We start from the raw sequence: 15,862 nt of genomic DNA, 5'->3' as shown, positions 1-15,862 counted from the left end.
TAAAACTTTTAAAAATAGTAGGCTATTTTAATAGCTTTTAGGTTGCCAAGATGCAATTAGCTGATGTTTATCCTTCTACAGCAGCACATTTAATTAGTTAGTTCTTTTTTAATAGGCTCCCTAACCTGAACCAAATTTCAATATATGAACAACTTTGAACAATTCTTAATGAGTGAAAACTGAAGCATGTAAAAACACAAACTCTTCTTCTTCTTTGTACAATTTCCCCAAACCTCTGATAGCTCATATTGTAGAGTCAGAGCTTTGCAGTCTGAATGTTGTGGCTACAAATCAATCAATAAGGACTTATGTCAGCAGAAATCTAGCATAGTGTTCTCTGTGGTAATCCTGTGTTAGGATGGTTCAGTGGTAGTGACTCCGTTTCGCATTGCAAAGTTAAATCAGTGTGGGTTCAATCCTCACTTCAGCTGCATCACTCAAAAAAACAATTATTGTGATCAATATGTTGTTATTTCAAATACTGTGGTCAATCAAACATGTACAAATGTTGTATCAATGTTTAACTTGTGAAATGAATCTCAGCTGAAGTTAAGCTCGTTTTCATCTCTGGTTAGGAATCAACCTGTTGTGGGGATGGTGGCAATGACACTGACTGGCATCAAAGAGAGGCATTCATGTTGGTTCAAACCCTGTCTCAGACATGCCTCACTAACATTAGTATTTAAATAAATATGTTTATGCTTTAATTGGGCTGCTGAATAAACACAGTGAAAACTTAAACCTGGTTCTATAACTTGGAATTTTTGAATATCTATATCTCAGGTGAAATTAAGCTTCTTTCTATCTGTTGTTGTCCTTGTTCACCTGAGGGAGAGATGGTGCAGTGGCAGGGATACAGAACATCAGCGCTGAGACTAAACAATACGTGTTCAAGCCCAGCCAGGTATGGCACACTGAAAAGAGTCTCCGATGTCATTATGCAAAAGTTAGTGTCTGCTATCAATACTGAGGGTGGTTTCATTGGTCAGACTCAAATAATTAACTAATATAGAATTCGACTTGGGATTTCTGAATTTTAACTTGCCAAATTTCTGCATTTCAACTTGCACATTTATGCGTTTCCATCAGCACATTTTTAACTTGGGAACTTGCAGCTTGTAGCATGTGTTTTTTTTGCATTTTTTTCTGTTCTAGGTTAGTCGACAAAAGTATGCAACAGTAGGTTCTTTGCTAGAGACCAGAGAAGATCCCACAAGGATGTTCATTAAAACAGATTTACAGAGCTGCTGGACATAAAGTTAGGTTTAACAACTGGAGCCTCCAAGTATCTCAAACTAAAACTATTTATTGCCAAAAGTATGTTAATAGATAACCGTTTCATATCTGCCTATTAAATACATACTTGTGGGTTATTTGCTTCAAACATAAGCTTGGAGTTATAGTTTGTTTAATCCATACACAAATGAGTGGATGAGTTATGCCCATGTTTGTTGGATGAGAAACAGTATGTAGACTGAGGGCTTGGCCAGCAGATGTCAGTCTTGATCTGTATATGAAATAAAGTGACATCAAAGCCTTTACATTAGTTTCTCCACATCACTTGTCTATTCATGAACATTGTATAAAAAAGAACGTTGCTTTTTTCAAATGCATTTAAACTAAAAGCAATTAGTAGTCAATCCCAAATGTTCCCTAACCGTGTAATTTAAATCACTGTTCCATAAATCAATAAATACATATAAATAAGTAGCCTCTCTAATTGACTCCTGCTTTGTAGGCCTACTTGAACCAAATTCCTTTATATGAGGAACACAATATTTAAAAAAAAAGAAATTCGTAAGTTCCCACGTTGAAATTCAGAAATTCGCAAGTTGAAAGTCGATTATGTAAATTCAGAAATTCGCAAGTTCCCACGTTGAAATTGGAAATATCAAAATACGCAAGTTGAAATTCGATGATGAAAAATTCGCAAGTGGAAATACGGAAATTCGCAAGTTGAAATACGCAAGTTTTTTTTGACCACATTGTTTCCCCTGTATTTGTTATTTGAAGCAGACCCTTGAAACCTTGCACATTTCATTCACACACTTATTCTTGTGTGGCATACCTGCGGCGGTTCTTGAACCCGCATCGTGTCCTCTCAGCGCTGTCGGCTGCCACTGCACCATCCCAGCCGCAGGAGAGGGCGCCAGAGAGAGCAAGGACCTACATTTGAGCTGAGATATGCAAGATCACAAGTTAGAAGAGTTGTTTAAAAATGTTTTCTTCTCTACTTCCTAAAAGATTTTAGACAGGTTGTCCACAATTAAAGACACCTACTGAAACAGTCCTTTTAGAGTTGACAGAAGAAAAACTCAGCTGGGGTGAACTGCAAAGTTGTTTCACTACAACATGAGCTACCAGAAGGCTGTATGTTTCATGCTTTACTTTTCACTTGTTAAGGGACTAGTTACTCCGATCACTCCGAACTGAAACATGTTCAAGGTGTCACAGTCTTCTTCTGTCTTCTCATAGCTTGTCTGGAAGAGAAAGTGCTTTGCAGTCTGTAGGTAAAATCCCACTTTAAGCAGATGCTTCTTTCTTACTTACATCAGCTGAAATGTAGTTTATTTTTCTGTATGTTAGTCTGTCTCTATTAACTTGGGACAGGATGGTGTAGTGACACTAACTGACATGAGTGGAATCAATGTGGGTTCAAATCCCCCTTTAGGTATAAATAGGAGGAGGAATTGATTCCTCCCTGGTGGAAAAGTGTATATATTTTTTTCAAATGATGTTTTATAAAATAAAATGTAACTAATTAATTTAAAAATAATAAACTAGAAACCAATATGTAGCTTAATAGCTTGTATTTAATTTGTTGTGAGGTACAGTATTTAAGTATTATGTACTTTGTTACTCTCCAACATTGTCAAGAGGATACAACGTGTACCTCTTGCTGCATACTGCTGAAGGGTTTTTCACTTTTACTGACTGATTGACAATCCATATAGTTTTGTTCCAAGCTAGAGTAGATTTTACTTCAGCTTTGTTAACTTTGGGACGTTCTCTTTATACTTCAATGACGCGGTCACGCAGAGTTACGTTAATGCGGGAGTGGGTGTGGTCAAATCTAAACCGGGTTGGAAAACGACAGACGCCACGGGCATGGATGTAAGGCCACGGGTTGCGGTGAATGTTGTTGTTAGCTTCTAGTGCTAGTTAGCTGCGCTAACGGATATAAGAAGCTGTTTCTAGAACAATGTGGAGGAGATAACCTCAGCTCAGGTGAGGTAAAGGACTCTCTGAGTCTTTAGATCAGGGATGGGCAACTTGGATGGAAGTGGGGGCCACATCATTTATGTACTGTCCACCAGGGGGCCACAGATTCACTTGGAACACACACACAAATTCCATGTATTGTATGTAATTATTAACAAATATACTAAGTCTGACATCTTCATTGATCATTTACAATCTTTCAGGGAACATCCTCTAATTAGCTCACTAAACAAATATCAGTTCACATAAATGTTATTTAATTTTGGCATGTTTGTATTGAACAGGTTATTTAACAGTGGAATACAACTATTTTAAGCTATTGGAAAGCACGGAAAATGTGTGTGCATTAAGATTAACCATTAAGATGACATACACATGAAGTCATGAACCCTAACCCAAACATTAGTTGTCTAACTTGAACCTAAGACACAATAAGGGGAATGTCAACACAGACACCTGTCAAGCCGCACTCTGCTGTTCTTCAGCGCCGCTCCCCCACCTGCTGAAATTATGAATGAAAAGCGTATAGTAATCATAGATAACACAGCAGGGTCCGTGAAAGTTTGTTTTCATCTGATTTCAAATAAACAAAGTCTTGCTTTTTAGAATATTAAACTTGTTTCGCCAAAATCCACATGCGGCCCCCGGGCCGCCAGTTGCCCATCCCTGGTTTAGATAGTTAACTTTAGTCTAAGTTATCTCTGTGGGTCTCAAACGTTTTGGTCACCATTAAAGTAACCATTAAAGTAAAATACACCTTTCTCTATTTAATATATCTTAATATGGCTTAAATATTGCCTAAGGCAGCAAACAGGTCAGGACCATCCTTGGATACACATTTATATTAAAGGTCCCATGTCATGGCCATTTCTACTGATCATAATTCCATTGTTGAGGTCTACTAGAATAGATTTATATTGTGCAATTTTCCAAACTCACATTGGTTTCTCATACAGCATCTCTGTATATTATGTGTATTCACCGGTATTCACTCTCTGTCCTTAACGGCTTGTTAATTGGACGAGAGGCATATTATGAGAGCTGGTCACAGGGATGCGTTCAAATTTAGTCAGTTGTTTGAGGAACTGTCGAAATGGCGAACGCAGATAAAGTTGAGCTCGAAAATCCTCCAGCATTANTGCGCACCCCGCGGAATGGCTGGGGATGTTACTCGCCATTCCCGCATCGGTTTGCAGGTCGACCCAGCAGGTCATGCACGGTCTCCCCGTAGCCGGAAGGCCGATGCGGGAATGGCGAGTAACATCCCCAGCCATTCCGCGGGGTGCGCACCGAGCCTCAGTCCGCGTGCCGGTGGCCGCCACGGACGACTCCCATCATCCCCGGCATTTCGAGAAAGAAAATTGTGTTCCTTTTGCCGTGTTCGGTTCCGTCCCAGAAACTTCTCAAGACGCATCGGAGTCACCAGTGTAGTGCCGAGAGATAGGGAGCCGGAGGCGGTGCAATGGAGGTGTGAAAGGGTACTTTAATAGAGAGCAGAATANTCATATTTAAAGGTGACCTATCATGCAAAATGCACTTTTGTACGTCTTTTTCTGACACTTGGTGAGTTCCCTGGAACACCGGGGACACATATTCATGTATAAAAGACGTACAAAAGTGCATTTTGCATGATAGGTCACCTTTAAATATGAGCAATTTAATCAAGAACTGCATTATTTTCCAATTAAGAGGATTACCTGGTGAATAGACAATAAATGGATACACATTTCTTACACATGTAATGTAATGCAAAATGTCAATGTTATTATGTATGGCTAACACTTTCCTCTTGTGTTTTAGGAGAAGCGTGGACACAGGGAGAGCAGACTGCTGGAGAACCTCAATAAAATAGTTACGGAAACAAATGAGCAGATGCTGCCTACAGATCTGGAGGGCATGCTGTCCAATGTGTTTACGCGATGTGAGTCTCATCTCTCAGATTCACACTTCATCTTGTAAATTGTGCTAACATTGTGTCAATTGAATGCCTCAGCTGACTTCTAATCATCCAATCTGTTCTATATCATATTTAACTTCATATATTTGGGTTTTGGACTGACATGACAAGACATTTAAACACATCTCCTTGGACTTTGAGAAACTTGGATGGATACATTTTCTGACAATTCTAGAAAAAACAATCAACGATTAATGTAGATAAATATGCAGATTATAATGACTATAATGAAAATATTTGTTAGCTTAAGCCACAGGGCAGAGACATACTCAGTTAAAATTATGTTAACTTGCAAATGAACAGTTTCATGTAATGGTAATTAATTGTTTTGAATCCCTATGACACAAGAAACCTTCTTAGACAATCACAATAAACACATTTAAATATATACATGTTTAGAGTTAGAGTAAATGACAATGTGGAATATAAATATTAAAATGCTTTTTGCCTTTATTCCACAGTGGATGCTGCAAATCACATGGCGGAGAGAGTCCAGCAGAGGGAGCTAGAGGCCCAGCAGGTAAAAACAACTCGAGGCAAAAGAATCATAGCAGGTGTTTACATTTACATAGCCATGAAAAATAGATTGGATTGAAGATTCCCACCACATTTATGATATTATGTTCTCTATGATTGCACCTGTAGGCGACACAGAGCCCCATACACTGCCCGGCGTTATTCAGCATATACAGAAATATAAAAGAAGGGCAGTTTAGATAAACATCATTAACTCTCCTCTTCTTTTTCCCTTCCAGAGCACCCAGCTGCAGGGGAGCATGGAGCGTCTGAAGGAGGAGTGGGCAGAGTTTCTGAAGGAGCAGCAGAGATTAAAGGAGGAGGTGGACGAGGAGCACGCCAAGGCAGTCGGACAACTGAGCACCACGTACAACGAAAAGAAGAAGGACTTGACCAAGTTCTCACCTCTCTAATCAGTTCACTCTTTTATTCCATGCTGGTGTTTGTTATGGACATGGACGTCTGTTCTGTACGTGCAGAACTAAGCTATCGGCTTTGATTGATGAACCTGTTGGTTGGCATAACATTTGGAGGTTTTGCTCCTGCACAAGACTCAACATTTTCCAAATCGTAAATATGAAAGTGTGATTAACAATGTAGCATTTCACAGGCCATCAAACTTGCACATTTCTGTCTGTAGCACCTGGAATCTTCACGGCACCTAAAAGGTCTGGAATATGTCATTTTTAAACAAGCAATCATTTGATTGTTCCTTGGCCGTGAAGTTTTCAACATTTTTAATGGATGCCCGTCTGAAGGGTGCTGAGTGCTGATGATACATTTGCGTAGGCCTCAAGTTAAAAGGAACCTTGAGTTTGGCACCAAGGTGAGATATTGTAGGCACTGAAAGCCAGATAATTAAATGTTAGAACAGTCTTTCTGAGCAGGTGTGTTTAAAGTGTTGTAGAAACGTTCTCAAACAAAACTGTTTCCAGAACAAATCATCCCTCACATGCTCTCCCATGTTTCAAACACTTCACCTCTGACATGAGCTTCATGTAAACCAACTGTCTATGAAGTAACTTTTATAATAAAGCTATTTTGATGATCAGAAGCAGCTGTTTGTTGTTTGTTTAGCCAACTCAAATCCGATTTGAATTAATCACATAACACATGTTCATATGGCTGTTGCAACTAGAAGATAATAAACTATTTTTAATTTTCTTCTGGTTGTAATTTCTTGCTGTTCATGTCAACAACAGCTGTGTGCTTAAAATACACAAAATAATTCGTAAAAAAACAAATAAAAACGTTTTGTTTATTGGATGAATTGCACACAGGCATGTTTCTCAGCGGAAATACACATAAGTCAACATAATTCTCAGTTCCTCTATTTTTGTAACAGAGACAAGGGGATTGAAATTCTGTTTCTCACCATCCCAGAGAATACGAATATTTAAAAAGAAATATATACATGTGTATATACATACATACAGGGCGGCCCCAGGGGGGAGCTAGGGGGTGCTGAAGCACCCCTCAGAATTGCCAAAGCACCCCCAAGAAATGTGTTTTTTTTTTTCGTTTTTTTTTGAAAATTATTATTATTTTTATTAAATTAAATCAGAAAAATTATTGATTACATCAATGCAAATGTGAAACAAACTAATGTTGACCAAAAACATAAAGCCAACAGAGGTGATATGATTAGGCCAATGGCCAGCACCCATTAGATTTTTGACCTACCCATAGGCTAAATTACTTTGTGACACTTGAGTGACTTCCTGTTAGCTGGAGCGCCAAATTATTTGCTAACACCAAAGTGAAAAATGGATCGTTTTTTAGTCCTTAAACGTCCACGTGTGGACACTCAATCAAAACCACCTGAAAGCGAGAGGGATTCTGCACATAATAGGCCTCGTGAGTACAAGTAGCTTACTTCTGGGTCTCTGTGTTTCATTCAAGCTCTGCTCTGTGTGTGTGGCACGAGCCATTTGTGTGCGTGCGCAGAGCGACCGAGTGGGTATCTACCGGAGATCGTTGTGGTTAGCATCTGGTGCTAGCTAGCCAAGCTAACGGATATAAGGAGCTTTTTCAACAACAAGGTGGAGGGAGAACTCTCTCCTGTCAGACTGAGAGTCTCAGATAACCTCAGCTCAGGTGAAGTAAAGGACTCTCTCAGTGTTTAGATAGTTAACTTTAGTCTAGTTATCGCAGTGGGTCTCAAACGTTTTGTTTTAAAAGGGGAGTGATTTGTAAAATATCTATAAAGAAATAGTAAATCTGTTTACAGTTGTGTTTCATATGTATGTTGAGAGATGTATCCATAGATCTCTTCATTTTGCTCTCAAAGTGCACCAGATTGATGCTTTTAACTTCAATATTTTAAAAAAAATCTTCGCGGGGAAGCATGCCCCCGGACCCCACTAGAGGAGGTGAGAACCCTCCTAGAGGAGGTGAGGTCCACTCCCCACTTGTAAAAATAGCACTTTACCCCTGCTTACACCTATATGCCGTGAGCTGATTATCGAGCACTGCATTATCGGTGCACTGTGTGTGCGTGTGGGGAGTGTTGCAGTAGAAAATTCAACTGTAGCGCTGGACCCCACAGCACCCCTTAGAGAAAATCTCTGGCGCCGCCACTGCATACATACAAGCCTTTACACCATAGACTGTATTTATAAGGCTTTACACCCACATTAATATATATATTTATATATACATACATAGACACAAATATATATATATAGCCTACACACATTTAGAGGTAATAATAAAAACAAGACACAACAGTAAATATATTTAAGAAAATAATGGTCACGGTTGACATTTAACAAATAAGTCAAAAAACAAGAATGGCAAATAAAATGGACAGTAAACTTCTCATACACAACATGAATAAATATAACTGTATTAAACGACTCGATGCCAAATAGTTGTCACGGTTATGCAGAAAACACAATAATGTATTAAAGTTGTAATATGAAATTGTCTGCGGGGGTCTTGACTCTGACGCTCAGAGCCTCTGAGGGTCTTCACAGCACTTTTAATGAAGTGTTTTGTTTCCTCCAGACAATGGAGGGTTGTTGGACAGGTTAATGGATGGGTGGGCACACTGGGCACATTCCTGGCATGGCTGAGAGCAGAGTTCATCTCAGGAAATATAATAGAACAAATATTTTAGATCCCCCCCCTCCTCCTCCACATCTCTACCGCACAATTGTTTAGCCTCAGCTGTCCAAAGTCTCATCTGGAGAAGTGGGCTTGGACTCCACCTCATCCATCAGATTAAGTTAAACAGAGTTTCTTTAACAAAACAAGAATAAAACAAAACAAGCCGGCTGTGGAGTCCCTCCATCGTGTGTCACAGAGATGAAGTCAACTCAGTTCTGTATCCCCTTTCACAGAAGCTGCAGCTTTTTTCCATTTGGCAACCACTGACCCCCCCACCCCCCTGCTCTCGTGCAAAACCACCCTGGGGTTGCTCTGCCTGTGTCTACGCATACATATAAATGTGTGTGTGTGAGAGAGAGAGAGAGAGAGAGAGAGAGAGTCGGTGATGGCTGGCGTCAGAGATCAGAGAGGGCACGGACATGCCAGCAGATGTATGTCTGCCTGCCTGCCTGTGTGTGTGTGTGCGTGTGTGCGTGTGTGTGCATGCCTTTCCTCCGCCTCGGTGACTGCAGCTGTCCAACTTGGAGACAGCCCATCATCAGCTAACGAGGAGCGACAATTCGGAAACATGGCCCACCTCTGACAGCAGGGCACCTTTTCATCTGCCCTTGTTTATTTTTTGGGTTTCATTGGAAAGAAAGACAAACAGTCAGAGTACACGAAAGGTCACCGTTAAAGTCATATGAGTGTTAGCTATTCATAAGCAGAGTCAAAGTACTTGTTGGGCCTGATAAATACATGGTTTATACTTTTGTAAAGCTATTTTTAAATAACGGCGCACATAAAACTGTTTTCTTCCAGGGTTTTCTCCTACAATAGGAGCTCATTTCTGTGGTAGATGCCAGGAATGTTTCTTGCTTGGTTGAAATCCACAAAATCTGAAATGACCTGCCTAAAGCTTCCAGGTCAGAGTAACCTTTTGCTATTTCGAATGGCAAAACAAAAACAACTGCTGAAAATAGAAACATGTGCTTTGACAATTTAAATTGACATAAAAAAATCTGGTATCCAGATCAACGTTTGTTGTTATCAAGGGATTGCAACAACAACAACAGATTTCTACATTTATAGGAACTGTGGTTCTAAGTTAAAATCCAGGAATCTCCACACCTGGACAAGTTATTGTTGTTAATCAATAACTTATCAATGCTGTATTTAGTGTTAAAGAAAAACTGTAGCATTAGGAACTATCTAGACGACGCCATGTGCAGAGAAGGGTTTGCACACCGGCTAAAATCTCCTGTTATCATCTTCCTCAGCTTCGTGCCTCAAGCCTCTGGACCCTCGTTGGTTTGTTTTTTGTCTCCAGTGAGCATCAGAGAGCAGTGTGCTCATCCTGTTTTGAAGAGAGAGCGGTGCTCCCGGGCCATGGAGCTGCCGTTCCCTGTGCCAACACAAATGGTAAAGGAAACAGCAGCACCCAGCTGGAGCTCCACCAGGCAGCGAATGGAGATAAGGGGTGTGTTGGTTAATGCAATCTGAGGCTCCATATCCACTGGAAAATAGTGAAGTGAATCACAGCAGATCACAGAAGAAAACGGTCTAATCAGCCCACACTTTGCTCAGCACTACCTTCAAGCAGGCCTTCTGACTTCTGCTTGTAACAGTGTCCAAAATGCATCATGGCAATACAACTATATTTGACACTATTTGCATCCGTATATTAAAAATATAAATATTTGAGCTGTGTTTTACGCATTATGTCAACGCAACCAAAAATATGTAGTTTTTGGATAAGAATACACTCAATACACTGTACAGGTCATTCATGTAGATACAGATACAAAAAATCACCCCATTTTAAAATCATAAATGACTTATGTGCAGACTCAATATGGACACTTTACTGCACATTTTGGCCTTATGATTTGACGACTTTCTGACAGGAAGTACTGCATATTATAAGCTTCATAAAGATACACTTCATTGCAGTAAAATATGCTGGGTTCTACACATGTTCACTTCTTGTATAGATCATGACAAAGACCATTCGATGTATCACATTTTCAAACCTGTGAAAAAAGGCACAATGTGCACTTTTATGAGCACTAGACAGGTTAAACACAGCTAAATATACGGCTTGGCATTTAAATAGCCTATATGTCCACTTTACTGCTGTACTGTTTGAAAATTGTGAAATATCATTATTATCTCCTTGAATAAATACAATTCACATGACCTAAGAGGACTGCTACACTTTCTTGACAAGTTGACAGCTAACTTGGCATTAATAAAAGTGTTCTTTTTGGTGAGATCGCCTTTTCATTTCAGTCGAGTAGTGAGAAAAAGCAGGTCCAACAGAAACACAATTTCAATGTTTTGTGTTGGAACAATAGAAGCGAGTGGGTCTCCTTCACCCCCGCTTTCCTGACAGCTTATGGGAATTTTCAGCCTCTGCATGCTCATTCTTTTTCTTTTGTGCTACATGATGGGCCCCTGTTACTCAATTACTAAGGGCTCCAAAATTAAAATGCCAATGAACAAAAGACCTGTTTCCAAGTTAATAACCCGGCATAGAACCCAACCATGGAATCATGATGGGTCCTGGGCAGATGGTAGTGCAACTGGCAATATGAATTCTTTAGCAATAGTAAACGTTCACCCAGTGGATCGCTAAATAAGGGAGGGAAAGCTCTCAAAGCTGCAGTAAAACTAATTAAGAAATTGATATCTCTCTGAGGGAAAGTTGCAAGGCACGCTGGATAATATCAGACTCTGACAGCTTAGAAAATGAGCGCTGGGTGGCATATAAAAGCAATCATTGCAAAGAAAAGAGATGGAAATTAAACGTCCCACATTTAGCTATAAACGCCAGCATTGCTTATTAACAAGCATGCTCCCCGGTGAGGGCTGAACATGGAGGCCTACGCTTTTATTCTGTAAAGTGAACATAATGTATTTTCCTGACCAGATTTCTTGTTCTAATTATCTCTCTTTCAAAGAAACACACACTTCATTGCCGTCTTTTACACAAGATAGCGTCTAAGAAGGTCTTATTAGCAGAACTGTGAGTGATGTTTTGCGTCTGTTCAGTTTCATGAGACAGCCTAGCTAATACAACGGCTCTGTGTTCCTGCCAGGTCCAAGAAACGCAGATAAGAGTCCAGCAACAACAAACACCTTCCTCAGTCAATCTCAGGGCAAACAATAGCCAGAGAGGACGCGGCGGAGTACGGCCTGTCATCGGCCAGTGGCCACCAGAGGCAACAGAGCTTGTTGTCGTCTAGAGATTCCTGAACCATGGAGGAATGTCTGGCTTCACTGCCAACCGCATACCTTCTCAATGACTTTGATTTTCCCTGTTTTCTGTACCAGACAGGTATTTTTCCAATGTTATCTCTCTTTGGCTGGTGCCATTTCAATAATGCTAGCTCCTGTGCTAACTCTTGAACAGAGTTTCTTACAGCAGCCTTTGCCTCAACTACATTTTTCAGCTAATGGCTAACTTGATAGCAAACCTACTTTTAGCTAGCAGATTAAAACAACGTTAGCATTCGTTTGGAGTGGTCCAATATTAAACCAATTTAAGCTCTGGTTTTGGTTTTCCACCGATTCCTGCGTTAAATATTCTGTTTTTCCGCTCAAAACAGCTACCTCTAATGGCTGGAAATGCTACAATGAGGTTGGTAAGACTAAACCAAAACAGTACATTTGTTGGCCACGCCGTAAAAATTGAAATAAATAATCTGCTCACTGGATATCGAGTTGGAACAAGCTCGGGAGATTTAGCTCCAGTAAATGTGTACTTGACTTCATTACTGAACTTCCTACCAACTCAATGCACTCTAGATTTACATCTTCCTCCCTTGAAAATGTTCCTGTTGTGAAATGAGCGGTATGATTAACTGTCTATGAAAAAAAGACTCTTTGATCAGGTATTTAGAACTCATTGTCTGGGTATTGATTTATGAAAATAAGTCATGGAACAGAGTGGAAAGAGTAAGCAATATAAAGGATGATTCAAGGCCTTGGTGATTGAGGAAACAGATATGTTGCAGTATTGAATGCATTTAAATTAAAAACTTAAACGTTTGTTCCCTCCAGCCTATGGAAACAAATGAAAGTCAAGAAATTCTCTTTCCAATTCAAATGTTCAATACAAAATGTGTCACTGTATTCCATGCGTCTTTTGAGCCTCACATTTCAACATAGCCTACTTAAGATCTAATGACACCATGTCTTTCAAAATGATTGTTACTATAGACAAAGTAAATGTGAATTGGCTGTAAATGTAATTATCCTTTTCTTCCAGTATAAACAGAAGCTTTTTGGATTCCTTCCAGCTCATGATAAATGATCTCAAGAACAAGATTATCCCTGGACGTATTTTTGGTATGAAAACCAAAGTGCAATGGGAGAAAAAGACAAGCTCCCCAAGTAGAGCACATTTCACAAAGCTAAGCAAGCAGAACGCTCCTTAAAAAAATACTTTTGTCCAAATCTCAGTTGGACCCATGACAGTGGAATTTCTCCCCTGTTGTTCTCAGAACAGGCCCTCTGCGCTCACTGAATGATCTCACAATGAGATCTCCAAGGAGCATCTAATATCCCACCTACCTCAGCCCCTGAAACCCAATAAATCAATCAGTTGTGCTTTACAAGCCTGTGTGCATGTTACCCGTTCAGGAAATAGAGGATCCCTGCTGTGAATCGCTGCTAAAAACCCATCCTGACTGACAGAACAATGAGGCAGGCGGGAGATGAAGGAACAAGGCGCACACTCGTTTGTGCTTCTCTGTGGATGTGATTTCGTGTCTGCGTGTGTTTGTAGCAGCTCCAGTCCACGAACCCCCTTTGAATAAGAGTCAGTCTCTGATCCTGGCTTTCTCCAGGGAGGCCGGGGCTCTTGGCAGAGGAATGCATAGGAGTGGGCTCCATCAATAAAAGGCAACTCTCTTTCAGGGCCCCGGGACGGCCCTGGGCTTTACTTTTCATCGTTTCCCTCCCCTGTCTCTCCAAACCCAAGTGGGCTGCTGCTTTTGCTACTGCTGCTGCTTCGTTTCAAACGTAATGGCTTTACCTTGAGGCCGAGGGAGAAACACACATAGTCCAGAGCCAAAACGATGACCTGCTGCATGCCCATGTTAAGCACTGGGTGTCATGACATCTTGTTAGAGCACTGTGTGTTTTTGTCTGTCCTTCAGCAGATAATGCTGATATTTAAAGGAAAACTTCACCCACAATGGACCATTTGTTGTTAAACACAGGACCTTTTTCGTATAATTCATCAATACTTTTCTCGGGGGACAGCTGAAAAATAATTCAAAGTAAAATGCGGTCCGAAACGTAAAGATCGAAGGCCGCGCTTCACCACTGCTGCTCTGAGGTTAGCTGTTTCCCCGCTTCCAGTCTCCAATATAAAATAAGACAAATCATTTCTGGCTTTAGTTCCAAATTGAACACAAAGACTTTGGAATTGCTTCTAAAGTTGGAGAAAGATCCACTTTTTTTGTGTGACTCTCAAGTCTTTGCGTCTCTCATACATTCAAACTTGAACTCATTGCTCTGCAGTGTTGTTGAGGTCTAGCAGATGTTTGCCTGAAGGAAAACTAAGCTTTTTCACAGCTATGATATGGGGAGAAGAGCAAGGAAGGCCGGGGGATTAACACAAAAGGAGAAGAGAAGAAAAACACATCTGAAGATGGAATGGAAGCAATGACAACAGAAAGATAAACTGAAAACGGAGAGGGAGACAGAGGAACAACAGGGGAGAAGGAAGTCAAAGATGAGATGGGAGGGGAAGACAGAGGGGGGGAACACTGCTCCCTGGACTGCATATCAAAGCAGGCGGTGAGCAGCAGCTCCAGACCGGTCCTCCCAGCACCTGCTGCTGCCCCACAGCCAAGTCAAACACATTATTCCAGCAGACTCACTGCTTAATGGCTTCTGTGGAGAGACCTTCCCCGGGTCCATGACTGCCTCTGCAGACGCTCAGGGGTGAAGGCTGCTCTGACACACAGCCGCACTCAAAGGCTTCCTAATACTGTCCCTGCCTACACAGGATGACACATCCAGGGGAGCACACACACAGGCACAACTTTCCTACGTGCGATCCATCCCATAATTTTTATTGCACATCTGTCTGAGGGTGGATAAATTCACACACCTGTCATAAGCATAAGGTCGCTCGAAGTACCCAAGGACTGATTAAGCATGCATGTAATAAAAGACATTTACAATCAAACATAAACACCTGGTTCACGCATTGTGCCCCTCTTTGCCCACTCTAACGCTGTTGAGGGGACCTGGGTTGTGGTTGGACCTGAGTCAATATGGAGCAGAGGACAAATCATTCTTAGAAAAACAGTAAACATCTGTTTTGTGACTTGGCCACCTCTCACTGGCAAAGTCAGCCTGACCTCAACAAGGCTGGGCCCCTTTTAAATTTTCCATGAAAACAAGTGGGAGTACCAGTAAGTGGGTGACAGCATTTCTTCTTCTTTTTTTAAACGGGGGAAAATAAAAACAAACCTTGTTGCAATGAAGGCAGGTACTGGGGCACATTTAACGTGTCTTGCAGCATGTCCAAAAAGAATAAAACCATCCACAGTCATTATATATGGCTTTTACTCAGAATAAGTGAAGCCTCATTAGTTATCGATGACATTTACGGCTCACCTCACATGAAATACTGTCTGCTGAAATATCACTTTAGCTTCAAGCCTTCGTGACAGCCGCTTGATTTGTGCGTTGTGAAGGATATTTAGATGCACCACACATGTGAGAGCAACCTAGCATGTTCTTTTCTTCAGCATAAACAGTATGTCATCCTGTATTGATCTCCGTGTGGAAACTCAGTTTTCTATTTCAGAGGCTGGGCCCGGCTACAAAGCGTCACCCATGGGGCTGGTAGCATTTCATGTCTTGCTGAAGGACACTTCAGAAGAGTGGATGCTTTCCAATGCGTGGGCTTCAAGGAGATCTCTTTTATTATTTTTAACACGAAATTGATATGTCTAGCATGTAGCATAATAATGCTAAGGGGGATATATATTACAACCCTTTTTAAAACTGAATTATAAGTGATTTAAAACATGTGAAACATCAATCTGTGTT

The 15,862-nt window shown here is 40.7% G+C and overlaps 1 protein-coding gene across 1 annotated transcript; it reads left to right on the top strand.

Annotated features, from left to right (window-relative positions):
* The first annotated feature begins 4,376 nt into the window (after positions 1-4,376).
* Positions 4,377-6,740, top strand: bloc1s5 (biogenesis of lysosomal organelles complex-1, subunit 5, muted). Its single transcript, XM_010780972.1, has 5 exons — positions 4,377-4,504; positions 4,619-4,700; positions 5,023-5,143; positions 5,641-5,699; positions 5,935-6,740. Exons 1-5 carry the CDS (start codon positions 4,377-4,379, stop codon positions 6,106-6,108), a joined length of 564 nt encoding a protein of 187 aa, XP_010779274.1. The 3' UTR covers positions 6,109-6,740.
* Positions 6,741-15,862: the final 9,122 nt, after the last annotated feature.

Source organism: Notothenia coriiceps, unplaced genomic scaffold (genome assembly GCF_000735185.1).
Source record: "Notothenia coriiceps isolate Sejong01 unplaced genomic scaffold, NC01 NC01_scaffold00022303, whole genome shotgun sequence".
Taxonomy (NCBI): Eukaryota; Metazoa; Chordata; class Actinopteri; order Perciformes; family Nototheniidae; genus Notothenia; species Notothenia coriiceps.
Note: the sequence above shows the minus strand (reverse complement) of the source record. Positions and strands in the feature narration are given on the sequence as shown.